At 36.3% G+C, this 24,933-nt stretch overlaps 1 protein-coding gene across 3 annotated transcripts in view; it reads left to right on the forward strand.

The window, feature by feature from the left end:
* CYFIP1 (cytoplasmic FMR1 interacting protein 1) overlaps positions 1–24,933 on the forward strand; it is a 54,796-nt gene that overhangs the window by 19,039 nt on the left and 10,824 nt on the right. Inside the window, exons 10-23 of one of the 3 annotated variants that reach the window (XM_015890160.3) lie at positions 91–182; positions 1,786–1,903; positions 2,777–2,899; positions 4,005–4,130; positions 4,223–4,389; positions 7,520–7,667; positions 8,806–8,953; positions 10,896–11,052; positions 12,149–12,245; positions 13,108–13,184; positions 13,428–13,536; positions 14,340–14,459; positions 17,382–17,581; positions 19,281–19,368. In XM_015890160.3, coding sequence (XP_015745646.1) covers positions 91–182; positions 1,786–1,903; positions 2,777–2,899; positions 4,005–4,130; positions 4,223–4,389; positions 7,520–7,667; positions 8,806–8,953; positions 10,896–11,052; positions 12,149–12,245; positions 13,108–13,184; positions 13,428–13,536; positions 14,340–14,459; positions 17,382–17,581; positions 19,281–19,368 — 1,770 coding nt within the window. Of the gene's footprint in view, positions 1–90; positions 183–1,785; positions 1,904–2,776; positions 2,900–4,004; positions 4,131–4,222; positions 4,390–7,519; positions 7,668–8,805; positions 8,954–9,182; positions 9,337–10,895; positions 11,053–12,148; positions 12,246–13,107; positions 13,185–13,427; positions 13,537–14,339; positions 14,460–17,381; positions 17,582–19,280; positions 19,369–24,933 lie in introns of those variants that run through there. The other 2 variants (XM_007439792.4, XM_025174151.2) reach the window with 2 other exon arrangements.

Here is a 24,933-nt window from a genome sequence, read left to right on the forward strand (position 1 = left end):
TACTTTTCTTTCTTTCTTTCTTTCTTTCTTTCTTTCTTTCTTTCTTTCTTTCTTTCTTTCTTTCTTTCTTTCTTCTCTTTTCTTGTATAGCAGCTGCAAGTAGTTCCACTTTTTGGTGACATGCAGATCGAACTGGCAAGGTACATTAAGACTAGTGCTCATTATGAGGAGAATAAATCTAGGTAAGAGTTAAAAAAAAAAAAGTTCTATTTGTTGAAGATGCCACAGAATTGCTGCATATCATTATTATAGTTCACTTAAAATCAAAATGCGGGGTAATACGTGTTATCTTCGTAGCATCAGCTAAAGATGTCAGATTTTCATCACATGCATCAGTCAGCACTGCTGTGATAAGGAATGATGGAAATTGTGGTTCAGCCACATCTGGAGGGCCATAAGTTCCTCAGCCCTATTCTGAGGGATATTAAGAGCTTTAATAAGAAATGTGCTAGGAATTTTATGTTATTTTTTTAATCATTCATGGTTCTTGCGTTTTTGACACAGGCTTCATCTTCAACCTGAAATCTTTCTTCGGCTTAAATATAGACTTTATATTTTGAAATGAGGGCAGCTACTAAGTTTGGATAGCACTAAGTCTGCAAGCACAAGTGTATGTGTAGCTTGTGTTTAATGGAAAAAATGCATCATTCTTTTCATTAATTCTTGCAAAACTGCAGCACTAGGAAATCCTGTTGTTGCTATAGAATAAAATGGAGTATAATTATTCCTTTTTTGGTTAGGGCTGAAAGATAAGAGAAGTATGCATACTCACACACTACTAACTGGAAAAATCTAATACTGCACAAGTAGACATCTAGTGGTTTTCTTTTCTCCTACTGCCTCCTTGCAGTATATTATCAAAGTCTTATATTTAGCTTCTCCTAACTATTAAGCAGTTTTGGAGGGTATAACATTCTCTATGCTAATATATTCTTTCTGGAATGATATACCAGGCCCAAATGATAGGCCCAAATTGAAGATCGCATGATCTCTCTTATCTAGTAAATGAAATTTTATGTGAAATAATCATTTTCAAGTGTTTGTGCTTAACTCTATTGCTGTTTGTGGTAATTGAGAAATTTGTATTATGATTCAAGTCATATTTTCCTTTTATGATGGCTTATATTTGCATGCTGTAAGAGTCTTCAGAGATTCCAGTTCAGCAACAATTTAGTGGAACAAAACTAAGGAGAAGAAGCCCCATGGCTTGTTGTATATAATCTCTCCAGTAATTTGTGCTGGACTTATTAAAACATTGTTTACTTCAGTGTCCTACATTTATAAATAGGTTGTGTCATCCCAGCAATAGATAGCACCACACGAGGCTGTCCTTGAAGAGCTTTGGTTGGTGCAAAATATGGCACCGATTCCTGTAAGGAGAGTAGAAGTTGCCACTGTCTTCTAATCTCAGTTCATAGTGTTGGTTTTAATCTTTAAAGATTTAAATGTATCTGAGGGAGTGGATGTGCTTGAACATGAAGATTTTCAGAAGCAATCTGTTTCAAGATGCTCTTGCTTACAGGAGCTTATACATTTCTAAAATATTGAGTCTGATCAAGTTGCAAATTCTTAATGTAGCCTTTTAAATTGTATTAGTAGTTAGGATTATGTTACTTTGTTTTAAGTTTTATTATTTTTAAATATTGGATACTTGTGCAATCACTGGTTCCTGCAAAAATAGTTTCAAAATGTTTTGAAATAATTATTAATTGGAAGTTTCCACCTTTTCCTCCTCATTGTTATGTTCATTTCACATTTTGTTTTTGTTTTTGTTTTCTCTTGCAGATGGACATGTGCTTCTTCTGGCAGTAGTCCCCAATACAACATCTGTGAGCAGATGATCCAGATAAGAGATGATCACATGCGTTTTATTTCAGAATTGGCTCGTTACAGCAACAGTGAGGTATGTGGATTAGTGGAAATCCCATTTTAAACAGAGATAATTTTACATTATTATTTATTGTTTTGCCTGCCTCAATCAAGAGACTCTAGTACTAGAGACTTTAGTATGTAACTGTTCCTTATACAGAGCATTTAAAGTTAGTCCTAAACTGTGTCAATAAAAGGTTTACTTTGGGTATGAAGAACAATTCTGTTTATGAATTCATTTTCTGAATTTCTGTTTCATAACAAATGCTTTCTTTTTTAAGCTGGCTTTTTCTTAAAATCTAGGCACAGATTTGTTCATGGCATGAACAATTGAAAAACATGATGTCCATTGATAAGGGTTTTGAGGGTTGTTGGATTCAGTTCCCAAATGTGTTTTTGGTGTTTCTCTTGGATCCTGAAATGTAACAGAAACAACCAGCAAAAGATTTTTGAACCTGCTTTTCTAACCATTCTTCCCACTCTCCCCTACCCTCTTACTAAGTGATATGGATGCTTGATCAAAGTAACCTGGTAGGAGGAAGTAATGATATACATGCATCCTTGTTATAAATTATTAAATGCCCTGTACCATGGTGACATGCATTCTCTTTAAATGAAGAAACCTTACAAGCATGATCAGGTCAAAATATAGACTGCTGTGGAACAGATCCATATACTTTCCAGATGGCTTATCCACCTAGACTAGACCTTTTTGATGGTGGACATTAGTTCTGTAATCCAACATATTTTGAGGGTATCAAATGGAATATACTATTGGACCATCAAAAAATCTCATTTAAATTTGAATAAAAATGTTTCTGTGTACGCATGAGTAGTTGGTTCTGTGCATTTAAACCTGGCTTTTATTATATGTGTGAAATCATTTAACAGTCACATTTCCATGTAGGTGGTGACTGGATCAGGACGTCAGGAAGCTCAGAAAACAGATGCTGAGTATCGGAAACTTTTTGATCTTTCTCTTCAGGGTCTCCAACTTCTATCACAGTGGAGTGCACATGTTATGGAAGTGGTATGTGGAAGAAGAGACAGTAGGCAGTTTTAAAGGAGAAACTAAGGAAAAATGTTATGTGATTGTAGTACTCAGATTACATTTTAATAATAAAATCTGATTGGTTATTTCCAGAGCTGTATAATTGAATTAAGGATCATATGGTGGATGGTCACATCTTCAGCAGATCTAAAGCTATCACAGCTATTGTATGGCCAAATATCACATTGGTAGATTGTGAAGGAATTTTTTCACAGTCAACTCAACATGGTTTTGGGGGCCCAAGTTTCTCTTCATCATAGTCATATGAGAACATAGCACAAATAGTTGCTGTGTTGTGACCATCCACATGGAAACCATTGACAACTATTCCTTCTAGCAGAGGGTCTATATAATATAATGACCTTGCAGTTTTCCAGGCCAGGCCCACATATTTGATAATCACCCTTATTATGTTATCATAGACCTTTTACAGAATACACATATAAATAGTTTCAGAAGCAGTATTTCAGAGCCACACCTTCTGTGTCAGCACAGGCCACCTGCGGGATACCAAAAAAACCTCTCCAGTCTGCTTTGGCAGCCCTAGATCAAGCACTGCCAATTCAGTTGCAAAATGGAGGCTTTCTCTGTAGGATAACTGCTTTCTCAATGTTTAATTTCTTGTACAATTTAAAATAAGTGTGTTAGGCTTCAGATGACTATTTTGTGTAAAATAACTCCTCTCCCCCATTCACAATAATTTAAAAACAGATCACATATTTGTGACTGCTTACGTCAGTGACATCACTGTGTCACCAGCCATGCCCTTTCAGCCTTGGAAGCCTCCCAAATAATTTCAAAACCGAAACGATAGCCCCCCACCCAAAAAGTTGTCTTCCTATATATGATATAGGCACATATGTAGAAGTTCCTTTCCTGCTCAAGTTATTTTGCAAAAGCCGTTTGCAGGATCATTCTTCTTTTAAAATAGGCAATAATAGATCAAATGTGGTCCCATTTCAACTGCTAATCTAGAGGTGCAGGTGTGTATTGCAATTCCATGGTAAATGGGAAGTTTTATTGTAGTTTTTCAGTTTACTTTTGCTCAGTTCTGTGTCATTCTCATCTTCTTTGTTAACTTCAGTATTCATGGAAGCTAGTGCATCCGACTGACAAATATTCTAATAAAGATTGCCCTGACAATGCTGAGGAATATGAAAGAGCAACCCGATATAATTACACAAGTGAAGAAAAATTTGCTCTTGTGGAGGTAAGAGAATACAGATGAGTTCTGCAAAGTCACTAGCTTGCCCTCCTATAAATTTGCCTCATTATACAAAACTAACATTTTTGCCCATACAGGTCATTGCAATGATTAAAGGATTGCAGGTGTTGATGGGGAGGATGGAAAGTGTCTTCAATCATGCCATTCGTCATACGATCTATGCTGCTCTCCAAGACTTTGCCCAAATCACACTTAGAGAACCATTAAGACAAGCCATCAAAAAGAAGAAGAATGTCATCCAAAGGTGGTAGCTGCACTATCTCATGCCATTCCATTTTTCTTTCAAGCATATAGTATTTATCAATGTGAATTGTTGTTGTTGTTGTTATTATTATTTTGCAGTTAATGTATGTTAAAGGGCAAGAGGGCTGTTATGGCTTTGCCAAAGGAAATTTCAAATTTTACAAATTCTGCTATATATTCAGCTCCTCTCCAGGACATTAATCCATCTAGGATAGAAGATTACCTGGGATCTCAGATAACAGATAGTTCCATGTTTGTGTAGCATTACCGTAGCTGTTGCCACTAGTCAAAGCAGTTATGACAATTCCCAGACCAAAATGTGCAAAAGTTGTTGCCAACTACCCTGGCCAGTCAACAATATTGGATGGCAATTATACTAATCCAAATTAGCCCTGGTATTTGTCAAAACTTTGGAAAGAAGAAATGGGATGCTGTGTTCACACAACACTAGCCTTTGGTAAAATGCATCCTTAGGAAGAACACTGAGAATTAATTTTCCCTCCTCACTTCTAATCTCTTAGGTTTCTTGAAAGTAAACTATAGGTCTTCCTACAGTAGAGGTGGTACTTGCAGATGGGTTTCTTTTCCCGAAAATGTAGGGCAAATTCTTTCTTTTAGGCCCCTTGAAGATCACAGAAAGCCTTCCTGCCTATTTTGTTATTGTCTGCTCTGGATCATGATGGCTAGAGGAGCTCTTAGTCCTTTTTTCTCCCTCTCTTTCTTTGTTTACCCCCCACTCCTTGTAACTCCCATCTACATTAATTAAAAAGACCTGGATGTCCCATGTTCTTACATCCAGGTACCTGACAGAGGGATAGAACTACTGGTGGCAAAGGTCAACCCTCTGCCTGAGTACGTTTCCAGAAACCAAAACTATTCTGTGCTGTCAGTTACACAGACACAACCAGCTTCTGATAATGAATTTAAAGTATTTATTGCAGTCATAACACAAAGTACACTGAAAACTCAAAGCTTTCTGTATAGAAAGCAGACAGAAAAGCTTATTTTGCAAAAGAGTTAAAAGAGAAAAACCACAAGTTCAGGAAGATCTAAGAATAGCCCATTTCCAGTCCAAGAGTCCAGATAATCCAGCAATAGCATGCACAGATAGGAAAGTATTGCTTACTACAAACAGGCAGTCACAAAAGCCATCTCTTTTATATAGCCCCGACTATCAGCATCACTAATTGGCTGAGTCATGCCTTTTTTTTTCAAGTAGCCTGTTTGACTTTTTTGCTCTTTTTGTAATTTGCAACGTGTTGCTGAGCTCAGGGCCTTCTCTGATTCTGGGTTGATGGACTCAGTCTGTACCTGCATCTCTTCAGCATTCTCTTAAGGTAATTCCTGTTGAGCAGGTTGTGGCTCAGTCTGATCAAGTTCTTCAGTTCTGAATCTCAAGACTCAGACTGATTCTCAACAGAGACTGACTATTTAGGCATCTCTCTCTCACTCATCCCAGCACTTACATCAGTAATGGAGAAGAAACATATTCTGTTTCTCTAGGGATGTCAGGGGCATGCAGTTATCATGGGGATTTAAGAAGCTGGTTAATTGGGATAGACCCTAGAGATGGAGGCTGCCTTAATCCACTTCCACTGACTTTGGGCCTGGAATCCTGCCAGTGGCTCATGCTATTAACCCTAGATGGCATCTCCCCTTGGTTCTTGTACTCCCTCCTGTCACCAGGAAATATGGCTGCACTTCTCATACGCCTGACCTCAGTTCAAACTTGCTAACGGCCACCATTTGGGAGAAGAATTAAAATCAACATTTTGCAACAGCGTTCTGGCAGCAACACAAACACCACAAAACCCATCTCACATGCAAGCACCCATGATCCTCTTCCACATCTCCTGCCTTCTCACCATAACCTGGAAATCTATCAGTGGGTGTAACCACAGGGCAACATAGGAATGTGGGAATTGGAAGTTTTCCGACAAATCCACTAAATTGCAGATACTTTGGCTAGCACCATTGTCTCAGAGGAATCAGTATTGCCTTCTTTCATCAGATGAAAATGAGAAAGAATTATTAGCAGATAAGGAAGATGATGCGTAGGCATCTGCATAAAATGTTAGCTTATCCTTTCAGTGAGACTTTTCTACTGTAGCAAAAAAGGGCCAGGACTCCCCTAACTGCAGTGGATCAGGCCTAGCTTACTTTCTTTCACTTATGGAAAGCAGACATTTGTTAACTGTTCCAAAAGGCAGATGGGCCAACGAAAAGGTCCTAGGTACTATAGAGTGCTACCAGGATGCTACTGTATCCCACAGCAGATCTCAGTTGACTGGAAAATCCTACCAGTTGATTCCACAGTAGCAGTTTCAGAAGCTGTAATTTCAAAGGATAGTCCAACCCCCATGAAAGTCAACAGTGCAGTTTTTTCAAGGAGGCCTAACAAGTCTAATGCCCTAGCAATTAAAGTGGACACTATATTCATTCAAGCAGCTCTTCTGCCTTGTCCCCAAGGACTAGGGATTGAAAGTTGATCAAAGTGGCAGCCGTATAGATAATGCCAGCCTAAACATCCTAAAATTATGATCCAGGGCCACAATCTTGGATATGACTGTGCACGTATATCTGTCACTGAAGATCTGAAACAATGCCAGCAAAGTGTCCACAGCCAGTTCATAACACATAGCTGTGTGTGTCCAGTATTTGTGCCTCACAAAACACAATATTTGGTCCAGGCCTAAATCTCAGAACTGCTTATTACTTGCACAAGTTTTGCTCATCCCTAATATATATGAATAGACTTTTCATGTCAGTTAGAAATCTCATTGCATGTGCTTTCATCTTGTGTGGAATCACATAGGAATGAAGATCTAAATGTATAAATTTTCTCAGTTATGGATGTTGGGGATTGGCCCTCACCCACCATCATCACATATATTACGTGTGAAGGAGGGGTTAGTTGTGTTCATTGTAGCAAGAAATATTTGTTTTCTCATGGTTTAAAATTTGCATGGTTCCAGATGGATGATTTATGAAATAACATCTCTGAGTTGATAATAAATGTATTTTAAGTATCCCAATTATTAGTGTATAGTGATTTTAGAAAGCATGTATCAAGTTGCTTGTGGTTCTTAAGGAATAGCTCATGCTCACATGCCCTCTTGAATCATGGTTAGTGTCCTACAGGCTATCAGAAAGACCGTGTGCGACTGGGAAGGTGGGCATGAACCATTTAATGACCCTGCACTAAGGGGAGAGAAGGATCCCAAAAGTGGCTTTGATGTTAAAGTTCCAAGGCGTGCAGTAGGTCCTTCCAGTACCCAGGTAACTTTCTCTGCTAATTCTGGTATGGGTGTCACTGACTGATAACAGGAATTACTATGAAACAAACCCATTTTAAAATGTCCATCAGGATTAGACAATAATCTCATGCAGGGATCCTATTTTTTAATTTTCTGTGCTGATTATGTTTTCCTCTACTGCTTTTATATTCAGTGTGAATGCTTTGTTTAAATACAAGTTTTGGAATTCATATTTTTGATACACTTATGATTCCATTCCTGGAAAAGGTCATCGCCTATTTTCCATTTAAATTTGATCTTTTTGGTGGGTTTTTCAATTGGCTATTATATTGGGGTGGAGGAGAGGAATACTTTTTTTCCCTTCAGAACTCTGAATATAACTTTTGTCCTGTAAAGTTAAACCCTTAAAACTCTATGGCTTAGCTGGCTAGAACAGAAGAAACAGAAGTACCAATTAATTAGAATCTAAGTGAACAGATATGTATGAAGCTAGTGCCAAATTCTTACAAGGCTTGGTGCCAACCATAAATGAACAGAGGGTGAATTCCATAGCCAGTGTGTATATAGTGATGTTCTTTCTTGGGAACATCCTCTTGAGTGTACTGCATGCCCCAGTTCCATTAGTGTTCATGGCACTCTTAAAATAGAATTTACCTGGGCAGGTTACCTGTCATCAGTTTTCTTGAGCTTTCTTTGACTGTGTTCTACTTTTTCTTTCACAGTTCTGTATCTAACTACCTATTCATTTAGAGAAATAATGATTCCAATCAGTCATGAAATAATATTGCTTGTAGTTTATGTGTTAGTTGCAGGATCTTCAGTTCTACCCCATAAATATATGTGTTATATTAATATATTTAGTTCTGTGTTAGAACTAGAAATCTTTGTAATAGGAAAGGAAATTATTGAATTTGGTTGGCGAGAGGTTCCTTAACAGAATTAAGACCTTTTTATGGGCCATAACAAAATGAGTAGGCTGAATGAATAAAACCGTCTTGTTGATCAAAGGGTTCTGTATTCTTCATCGTCTTGCTATTCCTGTCCTAACAAACTAATATACATTTTTCTGATTTTGTGCTTTCTCCTTTTCTCTATTTACACTTGTGTTTTTTATTAACGGAGTCTCTCTTCTCCTCTTTTGCCTCTTCCTTTTCTGGTAGCTCTTCATGGTTCGTTCTATGACAGAGTCCTTAAACTATGCAGAGCTGTTGAAGCAGCTCAGATCTCTGGGAATGGAAAAGTTATTGCATGTGATAAACAAGTTTCTGAGGCAATCCTACATCTATCCCACTCTTTTAAACTTTGGTGGTAAGGCATTACTTATTATTTTTAAATAATGTCATGCCATGAACTGTTCCACTGCAAATTGTGGTGCTTTTCCCCCTTTCAGTTTCCTTCAGGTTAATTATTTTTTACTTTCCTTATCAGGTAGCAAATTGAACTGGGAGTAATCTTCCTCTTGGCAGATTAAGTAATGCTCAACTAATGTGCCATGTGTGTTTTTCCTCCATCATGAATGTTCTGTTTAATAATGCAGCTTTACATGGTGAGAACCATGTTAGAGTCACTCATTGCTGACAAAAGTGGTTCCAAGAAAACCTTGAGAAGTAGCCTTGAGGGGCCTACCATATTGGACATTGAAAAATTCCATCGAGAATCTTTCTTCTACACTCACTTGATAAATTTCAGTGGTAAGATACGTAGATAATCAGTGTCCAGCTTTAGCATGTACTAATACTTCTAATACATCCTGGGAAAATGTTTCCGATTTTATGTGACTTATTGAAAATATCGGCCTATCAGCACTTACCAATTTGGTATCTGTTCACCTGCTGTTCAGAAAAACAGGATGCTGGATTATGTGGACCCTACGTCTGATCCAACAGGACTTTTATTAGGTCTTTCACATTTGAGAATATTATGTATAACCCTAGACTTAAGTGGATTTGCTCCATAGATTTTTCTAGTTGAAATGATTGCTTTGTTCATAAATAGTTGCCAAATAAGAGGCCTTATATTGATCCTGTAAGAATAGCAAAAATGTTTGCCTAGTTTGTTTGTTTAACCTTCTTTTTCTAAAGAGAGAAGTTATGTACCTTTTGCCTTGTTTGGCTACCATTCTCAATACTATTGGCTTTAATCGGAAGCATGTTGTTCAAGTGGATTTACCTACTGATATGTGTCTAGTCAAGTTGTATCACATTGCTTTGTCTTTTCAATCCATTATATGGCTGGATTTCTTTGCTTTGAATGGGGGAGAGAGAGTTTGTATTAGTGCCCTTCAGAAACAGTACTGGTTACATAGTACAGTGATTCCCAAGCACTGAATTGAGATTCTCTGGAGTCTTTTGAGTGAGTGTGCCATTAGCCTTATTAGTTTGGGCTAGACATTGCAATAAGAGACCAGATCATTTCTACTTAGCCAGCTGTAATAAATGTTTCAGCAAAGCAGGGTTTCCTGTATGTGCACAACAGAAGCTGTCTATAAATCACTATGTACCCAGTCCTGGTAAGACTTGAAATAGGCATATGGCTACAGATCCTATCCTTTGGGCTCTGTTACCTTATTTGTGTGCTTTGAAATTCTACATATATACCATTTACATTAGAGGCCAGGAAATACTCTTAAGCAGTCTCTTAATAAAATGTTTGGGAATCAGTGTTCTAACCTACTGAAAACACTTCTATTATGGCAGTCCAGAAGAAATCTTTGGCATCTCTGTTTTGAAAGCAATTTACTTGCTGGAACTATTCCTTCTACCCATGCTTATACACAAAAACACTATTTCTCATTAAATGCCCATCTGATCAGTGCATATTGTAGCAGATAAATAAATCCCGTAAGATAAATAATTTAATTGAATAAATAGAGTAATGATGGTTGTTGCAAGAAATTTCCATGTCCTCTTGCAAGGGCTGAAAATGTGACATTCACAATGTTTAGCACGAATTGGGAGGATAATTTAGAACATGTGCATGGGTGTTCTGTGCTACCAAACTGCTGATACTTCCTCTGCCAGTGTTTTCAGTAAGAAACCCATTTGTATTTTTGGTGTGTATTTGTCTTAGCAGTAGCTTACAGTAACTCTTTAGGCCCTCCATCTGAATGCTGGTTTCTGTTTCCTCTTCACATGCTCTTGCAGCGTCTCTTTCACAGTTGTGCTTCTGTAACATTGCACTGTTAAGTAGCTGTTCTCCTTTGTTCCCAATCAAAACAAAATTAATTCAGTATAATTTCCTTTTCAATAAGAAACCCTGCAGCAGTGCTGTGATTTGTCCCAACTGTGGTTCAGGGAATTCTTTCTGGAGCTGACAATGGGCAGAAGAATCCAATTCCCCATTGAAATGTCTATGCCTTGGATTCTAACTGACCACATTTTGGAGACCAAGGAAGCATCAATGATGGAGTAAGGCTAATAAAGTTCTTTCTCTTCCTGTTTTGTAATAAACTTTAAAAGTTCTAGTGAAAATGAGATGAGAGTATTTGAAGTTACTTGGATCGTGGAATAGAGTCCCCCTTTTAAAATAAGAGAGGAAAGGGAGTTGGGCTCTGAGTTTACTTCACTTTCTGATTTGCAAACCTTTTTGAATTGGTGAGTTTTGCCTGGATCCTTTCCTTCATGAATATATTTTCAGGTCATGCTTCTTACTTCTTCTGAAATCAACCATTTTATTACTGGACTGAGAATAGGAATAGGCTCAGTTTTGCCACCTAATTTTCAGGAATCTGTAAGGGCTCCAGTTGGAGAAAAGAGTGTAAACATTTTCTTAGATATATCCAGTTAAATTTTTGATCCAGGGAAAGGTTTTTTAAAATGTGTTATATTGTCTTCTCCCAATAGTTTCTGCCCGTCCAATTCAGTCGAGTAGATTGGGGATGCTGTGGATCCCATCAGCCAAGGAATGTCAGCTGGCAGGGACCAGAAGTCGTGTCTTCTCAGCAGCAGCCCCGCCCTTTGGAACATTCTTCCTTTGGAACTCAGGGTGGCCCCGACCCTGCTAGCCTTTTGTAAGGCTTTAAAAACCTGGCTATGTGCCTGAGCCTGGGGTCCTGAAAGTGTTAGGGGCCCCGTTATCTGGTTGCACTGTTGATTTTTATGTAGTTTTTATGATAACTGTTGGTTGACTGTATGTATAATTTGTAATTGTTTTAATGGTTTTAATTATTGAAATTGTTTGCTGCCCAGAGTTACTTGGATTGAGATGGGCAGCTGTAGAAATTGCATTAAATAAATAAATAAATAAATAACTAGATTAGCCCCTCCCTTTTCTGATAGTGAAGGGGACTAATTAAGAGCAGGGAGACTTGTATGAAGTGATGCACCATCAGCTTTCTGTGACTGCCTATATACAAAATATTGGTGAGGTGAATGCTGTACTTTTCCTATTCTTTGTATCAAATTAAAGTTATAACAGTTTTGTTCTAGAACAGTGGCTTGGTATATTAACAGAGCAATCGGAATATTGTACATACCACTCTGTGTGTTTTCATCTCTTGTTCAGATATGTTCTCTACTCTTTGGACCTCTATAATGACAGTGCTCATTATGCACTCACCAAATTCAAAAAACAATTTCTCTATGATGAAATTGAGGCAGAGGTAAGTCATCAGACAATAAATAATTAACTCAGAGGATAAATACTTAACTAAAGCAGATTAAGTTAAAAGAAATTGTATGACTCAGGTTGAAAAGAATAGAACTTGCAAGAATAGGACCTTCCAAGCTGCAACTCAAATTAGTAGAGGATCAGCCCAGAAAAAATAATTTTATTAAGGAAGAATGGACTGAAATAAGAAATAATTTCAAAGATAATCAGTAGGTACACAATCACACAGGATCTGGGCTTGTACATTGTGCTAAGGCATGTTTTATTTAATCATGGTATGTTGAATAAGCCACAGTTAGTTATGTTCTTACAGCATGCAAAGGCAAAACCAGGCAAATCACTTTATAGCTTAGCACAGTATGTAAATTCAGCCACTAAGGCCTGATCTGTTTTTAACACATTGCCAGTGGGAAAATAAAGTTGTTCAAAATGTAGAGATTAGGAGGCAAAATAACAAGTAATGCAGTATTCAGTTAAAACTGATATGTAAGTTAGTTGACTGTCCTGTGTTGTACTGTCTGAAAAATCTTTTAAGAAATGTACAAGGGAATGAAAGTGAAAGGGTGGTGGTGAAAAAAATAGGAACAAATGAATTACTACTGAATTTAGAACATCCAGGCATATATGTTTATAGTTTGATAAGTCACATGCAGAGAACAATATTGAATACCATAGATATCTTTTTAATAATTATGTAAATGGAACAAAATTTCCTATAGTTGGATGCTAACCAAAGATAGACTATAGGGATTAAACTGCTGGGGATGCTGCATTTTCATGCTCCATTTTAAAATGCTCCAAAGAAAATGCATTTGAGTAAAGAACCTGTGTTTAATATTTCGTATTTTCTTTAGGTCAACTTATGTTTTGATCAGTTTGTCTACAAGTTGGCAGACCAGATATTTGGATATTACAAGGTTATGGCAGGAAGGTATGTGCTTCTATTAAAGCCTGGTGTTAGCCTGGGCCCTCCAATTGTGGCATTCCCAGTAGTCTGAGCCAGCATGACCAATGGTGAAAGATGTTGGGATTTGTAGTTCAACAACATCCTGTGGGACATATATTGGTCATCAATACATTGCCATACATTGAATTATTTTAAAATATTGACATAGTGATTTTAAAAGATAACTTCTATTATAGAATGCTATTTAATATTCTCACTTTTTTGTAGCCTACTTCTGGATAAACGATTAAGATCAGAATGCAAGAATCAGGGTGCAACAATTCCATTGTTAACATCTAATCGGTATGAGACATTATTAAAACAGAGACATGTCCAGGTTGGTAAATGATCCCTATGCTATTTTTTCATTGCATCTTTCCTGGTGCTTTCCAGATGTGTTTGATTACAGCTCCCATCATGTCCAGCCAATATGATGAATACTTCTCTGACATTTCCTGCTTTGTTTCGTTTTAAAAAAAACTTTATTACATTTTTAAAAAAATATATTTTTGCCCAGTCACTGCGAGAACCCTGTGCATGTGGCGAGGATGGGCTCTTTTATCTTACAGAGGTTGAAAGAATGGTTGAGAATGCAGTCCTATTTGCACCTCTTTGTCCGGAGATGATTAAGTGAAGTTAACTTTAGGGTAAACCCTCCACCAATCCATGCTCAGCTAATCTATGGTTAGGGAAAGTAAGACTGGTGATAGTGTGTCAATGATCCACCTTAATCAGAGTTTAACCTATTTCCCAGGTTTTGACATCATGTTGGGCCTACACATGTCACAATTTAGTATATAATGTGAATAATTACTTGAGTTTGTCATACTTGCCAGTTGTTTTGCTACACTTCACCCATCAAAAGTAACTTGGGTAGGTGTCTATTTTTAATGCATGGTTGCTGGTACAAGTAAAAAAAATAACATGGTTGAGCTAATAGAATTAATTGATTTAAATGACATTTCCATCTTCAGGAATACACCGTGGGCCAGAAAAATTTCTCCAGGCTTTTTGTGTAACATTTGCACAAACCAAAGTTACCTTCACATATGTAGGGCTCAGGACATTTGTTCTTACAGATTTGGTATAGTTATATAACAACTTCATTTCATTTTTTTGTTTGTTGTTTGTTTCCTTCAGCTTCTTGGTCGGTCAATTGATCTGAATCGCCTGATCACTCAAAGAATTTCAGCAGCTATGTACAAGTCAATGGAATTGGCAATTGGACGTTTTGAAAGTGAAGATTTGACCTCCATTGTAGTAAGTATTGAAAAGCATTAGGATGATTTAATTTCCCACTGGGTCTGGAATTAACAGAAAATATGGCAACATTCTTTCAGCCAGTTGTTATTAATACCAGAGTTAATGCAGGAGAGCAATGTGAGCCGTGCAAAGAAATAATCCATTTCTGTCCTTACTACCATCCCATTTCTGAATTTTACTTGCTCAGAAACATTTGGTTCAGAAGGAATAAAAAACTTTCCCCGTCCTTGAATCTGACTGATAACCAGCAAAATGACAATAGGAAAAAAAGAGGGAATGACCAGTTTGAGGCTACTTCCAGTCATCTCTGAATTGTACTTCCTTTTGGAGTTCCCCCAGTTTTCCTCTTGTCATTCTTCAAGGACTTAGAGCTGATCTGCACTTCTTGCTTGCCTCAATGTGAGGATGGTTTTCTTACTGTTTTGGGTGGGTAACAACAGTAACATTGTTCTCAGCCCACCCTAGATTGCCAGAAAGGCAACCTCTACCTGCTCTAGGTCATCAGTATTGTTTTTCCCCCTTGGCCAGCATAAGCATGGCAGTGTGGTCCACCTGCTGTGCATAAGTCCATCCTCCATAAACGCCTCTGTTCCGAATGGCTGGAGTATGCTATGGTGGGCACACACATCCTCCAATCACTGCTCTATGCCTTCAGTGCCTTCCATCCTGGGCTGCAGAGCTGAGTGCCCCTTCCAAAGGAACCGCTGCATGTGAGGCATGAAAGCTGCCTCAGCTAAGAAACAGCCACACGCCCATTTCCCCAGTGGGACTGAGGAAAACTGAAAGCTATACAAATGCCCAGTGTTTCATCATTGCCTCATTGCCTTTTTTAAACCTGCCAGCATTGAAAGTATACATTTCTTTACTGTTCCATAGTAAAGTCGTATGGTTCAGTGGCAGCCCTTGGGCTGGATGAGCTGCTGCTCTCTCACTTGGACCCAGAGTCTGTATCGTTTTTTCATAAGGGGAATATCAGGGTAGGCCAGAGACCTTGAAAGCTACAGATATCACAACCATATAATTATAAGTAATATATAATTAGATAATACCCAGGTATTAATTAGGGGATTGCCTCACTTGACACACAGGACAGGTCGATTGAACTTAGGGTGGGCAGAGAGAATAAATTCTGTATATAGGAACCAGGAAAGCAGTTAGCATTTGCCTACACAGGGGGGCTGTAGTAAGATGACACAGGGCCATCTGTCGGCAAAGTGGAGGAAGAAGTTGAAATCTAGGAAGGGATTCATTTCCAGAGTAGTTCAACATCAGTGTCAAGCAGAGTCAAGGCTGCACTGCAGATTGCCCTTTACCTCTAAACAGTAGTCAGTAACTCTGTCCAATTATAGTAATTTCTTTAAACCTTCTGTGCAAGGATTGCAGTTGGTGGCCTGTTAATTTTAGGATTCCTTGAAATCCTTGTGTATATTCTGGTTTGTAACACATGGAGTCTAAGGAGTTTTTCCCATAAATCTGTATAAATAAAATATAGAGATTTCTTGTATTCTCCCTGTATACTGCTGTTGGAAATACGTTTGTGGTGTGGTGACTGGAAACCCCTTATGGACTTTTTTGCAGAAAAATAAAAAAATGAACTTGTGATTTATGGATTTGATGATTAGAAAGGGTAGACTATAGAAAGAAGGAAAGTATGTTGTAACCTTAGGGAGAGAGGGTAAAATATAAATGTACTTGTAACTGCTGTTAAGAAGACCGGAAGCCGCTTCTTTGTAACTTTTTCTTTTCCTTTCTTTTCTTTCATTCCCTTCTCTCTTTCTTTGTATTTTTTTACTTATTATTTTTCTTTACTTTCTTTACTTTTCTGTTTCAAAATGTGTATTGTTTTTATTCTTTTAAAAATTTCTTTAATGAAATATCCATCCATCCATCCATCCATCCCCTAAAATTAACAGGCCACCAACTGCAATCTTTACATAGAAGGATATATATTTCATTTATTTATTTATTTAATTAATAAATTAGTTAGTTAGTTAGTTAGTTTGTGGTGCTATAGGAATTCCAATCATATAGATGGATTTTTTTCTATCTTTATACTAAGAAGTCACATAATATTTGGCTTTTGGAATAGGCTAGGCTTATAAAACTTTTTGAGTATTAGTACCAGTTTAATTAAGAAAGAGAAACATCGGAAAAAAATCGACCTTATATATTATACTTGTCAATAGTCACTCGTGTAGTAATAATAAATACACTGCTATAATATGATCAATACAAAATATTATTGTAAAATATCACAACATCTCAGTCATAATAACACATACTAAACCTGATATCTAATAAAAAGTTCATATATCTAGGTGTTAATATCAAAATATAATTAACTAACCCAGTTTATATGCTTTACTACATATATATATATATGCTGCTTCACAGAATTTGTCTATATTATATGTAATGTCCAAAAGTAATAAATGGGTATAAAATTAATTTGTAGAGCCTGGTATCCTTATGAGTAAAAAGTAAATAAATGTGCTGCAAATGTCTCAATAATATGTGCAATGGAGAAGAACATGATCAATCATTTCAATTTGACCATCACTGCGAGGACCTAAATAATCCATGAAAAGAATCTTCCTGTATCTTCTAGTGCAGCTGAGGGGAAGGCATTGAAATGTGTCACTGTGTAGGCTATTCTGTGTTTAGGAACTTAGGTGTTAGATAGGAAGCCAGTGTATCATGTATTTAAATCTGTTGCCACAAAGATGATTTGGGGTTCTGGCTCTTTGTCCATTATGTACACTTGAAGTAAGAAGGCCAAAATTAATTCCAGTATAGATAAACATTTTTCTGATGTCCATGGTCACTAACATAGATCTAATGCTTTGCTTTTTAAGAAGATTCTGATTGTCTATTTCCTTCTCTCCTTGTGACCTTTATCTACCCATAAAAAATTATCAGGAGTTGGATGGATTGGTAGAAATAAACAAGATGACACACAAGCTGCTCAGCAGATATATGACTTTGGACAGCTTTGATGCTATGTTCAGAGAAGCCAACCATAATGTATCTGCTCCCTATGGAAGAATCACCCTTCACGTCTTTTGGGAACTGAACTATGATTTCCTTCCCAATTACTGCTACAATGGGTCCACTAACAGGTTAGTGTGACAATTTTAAATATTTGTTTTTAAACATTGTGCTTAATTTCATGACTCTGATAATAATAAAATTTGCTCCGGTAGCTACATGTCCATGTTATTGTTAAGCAGTAACTGATTTAACTCTGAGCTTTTAAAGACATGATTCTTTATATCAGAGCCTTTTGTGGACAGGGACTTCTAATTTTCTTTTCTGAAGTATTTGAAGTAATCCTTTTCAAGAAAGAGATTCAGCTCCCTCAGTACTCATTGCTTGAATAATAGCAGTTGGCTTGAGGCATAAATATTGGGGAATGACCTATAAAATATCAGTAGCTTCCTAGCCTTTTGCAGCTTCTTTCCAAGCAGTTACTGGATACTTCTGTGTGATCTCTTGTGTGCATTTTTATATATGTGCTTGTGCTGTTAAAATTGTTCATACTATGTAGAACATGGTGTTCTTTTCTAGCCTACAGTTTTCATACAATAGCCCCACTGTTTATAGATGCAGAGGGAGCAAATGTGAATGGAGCTTTTGATGTCATTTAACTAGAACAAGCTGTGTAAAAGGAAAGCTTTAGAACAATCGGGTAGATTCAAAGAATTAAGGGTAAACAAGAAATAAAAGGGGCAGCAGCTCTGCCAGAGCTTGCACGTAACATGGAATGAGAATGATAGGTTATTTTTTATATGTAAGGGTTATGTTTTCACTTTTGTGCCCTGTAGAATAAGGTCTTGCACAAATGGAAGGGCCTGGTTGGATTGTATTCCAGTTTTGGCATGTACCACTCCAGTTTTATACTGGTGATACTCAATTGTACATAACTACATCAATTATATATAACTACATTGTACAGGAGAGGTTGTCAATATCTTGATCCAGTGTCTGAAGGCTGTAAAGGTCTGGATGTGACAAAACAGGCTGAATGTTTAGCTTTGTACGAACTAGTCCAGTTTCATAAAACTGAAGAGAACAAGGTCCCAGCTCTTGCATTTCATTAAGCAGTATGTCAGAAACGTGGATTGTAGAATCTAAATCTTGATTTAGCCGTCTATGTAATGTAATCCAATCTCAATTAATACCTGAGTGAAATTTTGAAGTGTGCATCGTGTACACACTGGATAGTGTCAGAAAACAAAGCAAAACCAATCCCCTTAGTGGGATTGTAAGTGCATCAACATCAAACATTATTTTTATCCTGAAAGGCATTCCAGCTATAAGCAAATAATGTATTTCTAATTAGCTTGGGAAGTCTTCCCTTCCCCTACTTATCTTCGTATTTAATCTTTTGTAGTGATGGTTTTCTATTATGTAACACATTAATCTCATAGTCATATTCTCATAACCTACCTATTTATTAATAATATGGAGCTGATGTTTTTAAAAAAGGAATGGGATCTGGTGTGGTGTAGTGGTGAAAGTGTTGGATTGGCACAAGGTCTGGTGTAGTGTTTATGGGGTTGGACTGGCACAAGGAGACCCAGGTGCTAGTCCATCCTCAGCCACGGAAACTCACAGGGTGACTTTGGGCTAGTCTCTACCACTCTCTCAATCCAACCTACCTCACTAAGTTATTGTATGGAAAAATAGAAGGGTGCTATGTACGGCACCTTGAGCTCCTGATTTAAAAAAAGGCAGGATATAAATCTAACAAATAAATAAATGGATGAAAAGAAATTATACAGTTATGAATTGTGTTGCCTTGTTTGGTTTACATAGGTTTGTTCGAACAGTACTACCATTTTCTCAGGAATTCCAGAGAGATAAGCAGCCCAATGCACAGCCTCAATATCTACATGGATCAAAGGTTAATATTTTCCCTTATTTGTTTTTGCATGGCAGGTGCTTGAAAAATTGCATGCCATAGCTACGTATTGTATTTAGCTGTGCAGTCTATACTTTTTTCAGTGAAGTCCACTTTAAGAATAGCTGTGCAATATAAATTATGCAATGTAATTGTTTATTTGTTTCTGAAAACAGATATACTACAAATAAGCTTGATATACAGACACATTGCTCCTTTTCAGAAAGACAAGTCCATAGTTATAGGCTTAGGGCTTTTATGAGCCTCATTCCCTCTTCCCTTTGTGTGTTCTGATTCCCTTTCCTTTCCTGAATTGAACAGAGTATAATTGTACAATTGACATTAGCACCAATTGTGTCTTCTAATTTTCAAAGACTTTTGAATCAGAATGGGGAAAACAGAAAATAGTTCTCTTTCACCATCTTCAGTAAGGTCAAGTTCGAAAAAGGGTTCCAAAATGCAATCAGTTCTACTTGATTTGAAACTCTGGATAATAAAGATCTAGTTCATGTGCAGATTCTAAACAAGTAGCATTGGCTTTCTAGACAGTCTTCAATTTATGGAAGATCATGGTGATAGCACATTCATCCATGCTCTGCCTCAAGAGATTATAATCACATGCAAGATTAGAATGCCCAAATAGGACTATTGAAATACAACAAAACATAATTTTCTGGAACAATAATTTTTTTTCAAATAAGAAGTGGAAACAATGTATTGAAGTTCAGTTGAAAGAATATTTAGCATCTGAAACTGACTTTAAGTTTAATCAGAGGAACTCTGTAGTAATAAAACTCCCCAGTGTCAGATTCTGGAATTCATTATGAAAATTTTAAACTTGAATTCAGATTTTGTGCGATGTAGTTATCTGAAAGAGCAGTGGCATTGTGGTTAAACAGTCAACACAATATATTCTTTAATTCTGTTTTGATGATAAGTTTAACTCTCAACTACGAAGACAATGAGCAATAAATTGGGGGGGAGGGGGGAGGGGTTAGAGAATTTAGAAGTTGTGAAAGGAGCTTTTATCTGCCCCCAATTTGAAAACTATCTTATTCCATTGGCAGATAGGTTGATTATCAAACTATTCTATTGTCAGATAAAATGATCAATTTTTGTCCTAACAACTCTGTTTCTACACAAACAAAGGAGTTTGAGAATTTTGTGTTCTAAAGAAAAGTTAGTCCTTGGTTCTAGAAAATGAGATCGTATTAAAAGAAAGTCACCACTTAACTGCATTCACAACTTTAAAGCACTTGTGTTGGATCCATACTTAAGTTAATTAACTTAGTCCGTTAATTTTCATAGGTCTGTAAATCAGAATCAATTCTGTTACTACTTTCTTCCAATTTCAGTTACAAAGAAATTATCCATCCCATATTTATTTTCCAAATAGACTTTTTCTATCAGTAAAAGCTCTTAAGACTAGCTTCACTGTATTTTCTTGGTTTCTTTTTTCTGTCACATTCTTACCTGAATCTCTCAGTGAATGTTACTTTCTGATTAGGCATTCTTACTTAAAAGAAAAGCAGCTTCAAACTAAATGTACCAACATTTTGCACAATTAATTCTGTTCATAATTAAAAGTATTTCATCCAAAGCAATTAATTCATAGTTACTGGAAAATGATTCATTCTGTATCACTATTTTGAAATTCCATTTAAAGTTCAATTCTTTACCAAATTTCTTATGAACATATTTCAAGTCCCCTGCTATGTCTCAGATGTGGTTCTTCACCACGAGGCCAGCATTAGTAGGATTGAGACCAATATTTGGTTGTACTGGGCCAGGTAGTTTGCCCCGGTAGATCTGACACCTCAGATACTTTGACCTGGTAGATCTGACACCTCAAATCCTTATTGACAATTTGTGATATCCTGGGCCAAAGCAATAGGCAAAAATTGGTGCTCCTTGAATTTTCTTTAACCCAACTTTGTACATCCAGGTACAAACAGGAAATAATAATGCTGAAGTAGTGAATTAATATTGATATCCAGTCAGATCTAGCACTTCTTCCCAAGGATATATTTCTGATCAGCTTGTTTACCTTCCTTACACCTGATAGATACCTAAGTTAAATTACAGTTCCTGAATATAGGAGGGTATTCTCTGTAGCTTGATTTGATGCCCTTTCAACTGCAGTCGAAGAAGGGTGATACAAAGGTATCCCACTTGGGCTAAGGTTTTGCCCATGAGGTAAAGAGGCTATCCAAACTGTTAAACGCATGTTATTATATTGCCCATTTTATGCTGGTACATTGTCAAAGTTGATAACTCCCACATTTAAGCAAATTTCTTGGTTATTCTGATCAACTTTACAATTTTTATTCGCAGATATTCATGACTGTTGCTCCAAATATAGCTAAATTCTGTTACATCATATGCAAAATGTGCAGCTGACTGCTCGATTTGCCCAGTTAATTTTATAGTTTGTTCTTTTTATATATATTTGTAACCTGTTATATACTATTGAGTTTATTATGTACTGCTCTTTGACCGCAGTAAAGATACTGATTGCTGAACGATATTGCAGAAATATTACATTCATAATCTAAAAGTAAGTGGGGCTTACTTATGCTTTAGTAAGAATACAGCACAGTGAGGGTTCTTTTTTTTTTAATAAGAACTTTATTATATTATATTAAGAATGCAATTAAAAACAAAAAAGAGAATACAGTAAAGATAGAAAATAGAACTAAAAGAAAGAAGACAAAAACTAAAATAGTGAAGATAGAATAGAACGGAAAGTGACTTCCAACTATCTCCCATACAGATATAAATACAAATTAAAAAAATTAATCTCTTACCACTAATTAATCCAAACTCACATTATTTCTATCAACACAAACCACTTAATTATTAAAACCCACAATCAACACTTTCATTTTCCCCCCACAAGCCTGTAATCTAAGAAGGGTTGCCATAAGGAGACAAATTTAAAAAACAATATTATCTCTTATTAATACTATTAATTTTGCCATTTAAATCAAGTCCATTAGATAATCCATTCCTCTGCTGTAGGTATTTGTGGGACCTTCCATCTTTCTTGGCCTGTTCATCTTCCAGATTCATCTATAACAACATCTTATACATTTTAACAATAACATATTCATCATTTATACAAAAACATTTAAACAGTTGCATGTACGTAGATAACTAAGATATAAAGCCTTCTAACTCTATTCTTTTATTTTAAAATTTAATTCACCCTGTCCCTTCTAATTTTTCCCAACAAAAAAGGATTTTATTCTTTTTCAAAGTATCTACCAAAACAGCATAATCCTTTCCCTTCCTTGAAATCCTTACTGATATTTCTTTTGATATATATATAAATAAATAAAACAAAAACGTGGATATAACTATCTCTATCTGTCATCTATCGATAGTTATATCCACGTTTTCAGTATAAATTTAAAATCAAAGTGTACCTGAAAGACCAACACATCTCTTGATTTAACATATACAGTTACATACTTAGAATTTATACAAAGAATTTTCTCTATTTCATCCATCATATTTATTAAATTTTCTCCTTTAATCTCAAAAATTTCCCTAGACCTTAAACAAAGTTCTTTATCTCTCAATTCCAGTGGTACAACTTTATCTAACTCTTGTCCCTCTCACTTTCCAACAAGTTAACTGTGTCATTAACTTTTTTATTTCCTTCTTCCAATTCCTTTTCGATTTTGTCCAGTTTTAGGTCAAGCTTTTTATCAAGATCAGCAAATCTTAGATCAAATATTTGGTTAACACTTTGAGTAATAGTTTGTGTGATTTTGAGAGTATACTCTTCAAACATGCCTTTCATCCAGTCAAGTTCACCAAATCCATGCCTTATATGCTTTTTGGTGGCCATTATTTCTGTTTCTTCTTTCCACCCTTAGTTAAACATTAAAGAAAAGAAAAAAGGAAAGCTGTTTCTTTCTTTCGATAGTGTCCAATTTAATATTTTTGTTCCCTCTTGTGGCCAAAAGTGATAATTCCCAAATGCAAATGTAACTGGATAGCCACAGCAAACAGCAAGATGGCAGGTGGGGGGGAATCAGCAACCAATCCCAGCTTAGAAAAATTGGCAGATTTTGCTTTCTCTCAAACTAGCAACAAAACAAAAGAGGATTGAATCTGCAGCCAATCATAACTTGTGAAAATCGCCAAACCAAAACTTTCCCACAGCTTAAGGGTAAATCTCTCTCAATTCCACAAAGAAAAAAAGAGGGGAAAAAAATGTATATAAAATTCTTCCTTTTTAAAAGCAAAAGTAAAATATAGATAAAAGTAGTCTCCTAAAAGTGTAGAAAACTTTTTTTTTAATATTAAAACTTCCAGATCGCGTGCTCTTATTTCAATCCTTCAGATCAAGTACAACATACTTTAAAAGTCCCAGAAAATAATGAAAGTCCAACGAAGAGAAGAAATATTTCTGTAGTGGAGATAGCCTCTTTAAATTCTTTAAATAACTTACAACAAAAGTGATTTTAAAGGTGGGGTGGTTGGAAGTAGTGTGTCTTTAAGAGGCTTTAAACGCGGCGCCGACAAGCTGATCCACCCGCTTCCCAGCTGATTGCTCACCGTTCATTCACGACCCGCGTTCGATCGATAAGCTGTCTGGAAGACACGTGATGTGATTCGATAGCTTCTCCTTGCCTGGAGAATGCTTCATGTCTCGGAAAAAATTCCTGAGACACCGAATTAACCATGTTTAACGCTCCAGCTTCAGAGGAGTTTCAGCCGGAGGGATCTTCCGCCATATTGTCCTCCACCGGAAGTCAGGTTATGCAGTGAAGGTTCAATATAATACAAATAGCATAATTTATGGAATTTGACTTCTCAAAATTCTCCTCTGCAGTTTGTAATTTCTATCTTGTTAATATAGGTTTTTCCTTTGCTCCAAACTGAAATGAAACAAAATCAGAATATTTTTATATATAATTATAGCCTATTTAATTTGAGTATTCAAGAAAGTAAAGCAGATGCACAAAAATATGAAGACTGTTTTTCCCTGAATTTCCCCCTTAAATTAGCAATATTGGCCAATAGTTACACATGGAACTGTATTTAACCCATCAGATGAAGAGAGACATATTACCGTGATACATAATACAGAGAAATTGTTGTATGTTATTTTTCCAGTTGCACCATTGTTCTAAATGCTGTGAATATGCATTTCTCAGTTGCACTATGATTAGTATACCCAATCATTAAATGCAGGTATTGATTTTTATTTTGAAGCTTCAAGATGAGCATTTCTTATTTCAACTAGGCTTATTGCACATGTATGTGTTAAAAGATTATTGTACTAAAATGCAGAGGAAATGCCATATAAGTAAAGATAGATAAAAATTAAGTTTTAGAAGTCCATACTCACCTTAATTTCCCCAGAGTAAAAATTTTGAGGTTATCATAAATATTTGAGTAAGAATAATGATATTTTTTCAAGTGAGCAAGTAGATTTCTTCATGATTCATAGTTGCTGCTCCACAACCTTTCCACAGTCGGGTTCTCATTATTTGATGTTTTGTTTACAGGGATTCTAATGATGAGGGCTATGTGTTATCTTCCACTTGCATC

This window comes from Python bivittatus, unplaced genomic scaffold, assembly GCF_059951505.1.
Source record: "Python bivittatus isolate LINGU-HERP-01145 unplaced genomic scaffold, Pbiv_v1 ctg000350_np1212, whole genome shotgun sequence".
Taxonomy (NCBI): domain Eukaryota; kingdom Metazoa; phylum Chordata; class Lepidosauria; order Squamata; family Pythonidae; genus Python; species Python bivittatus.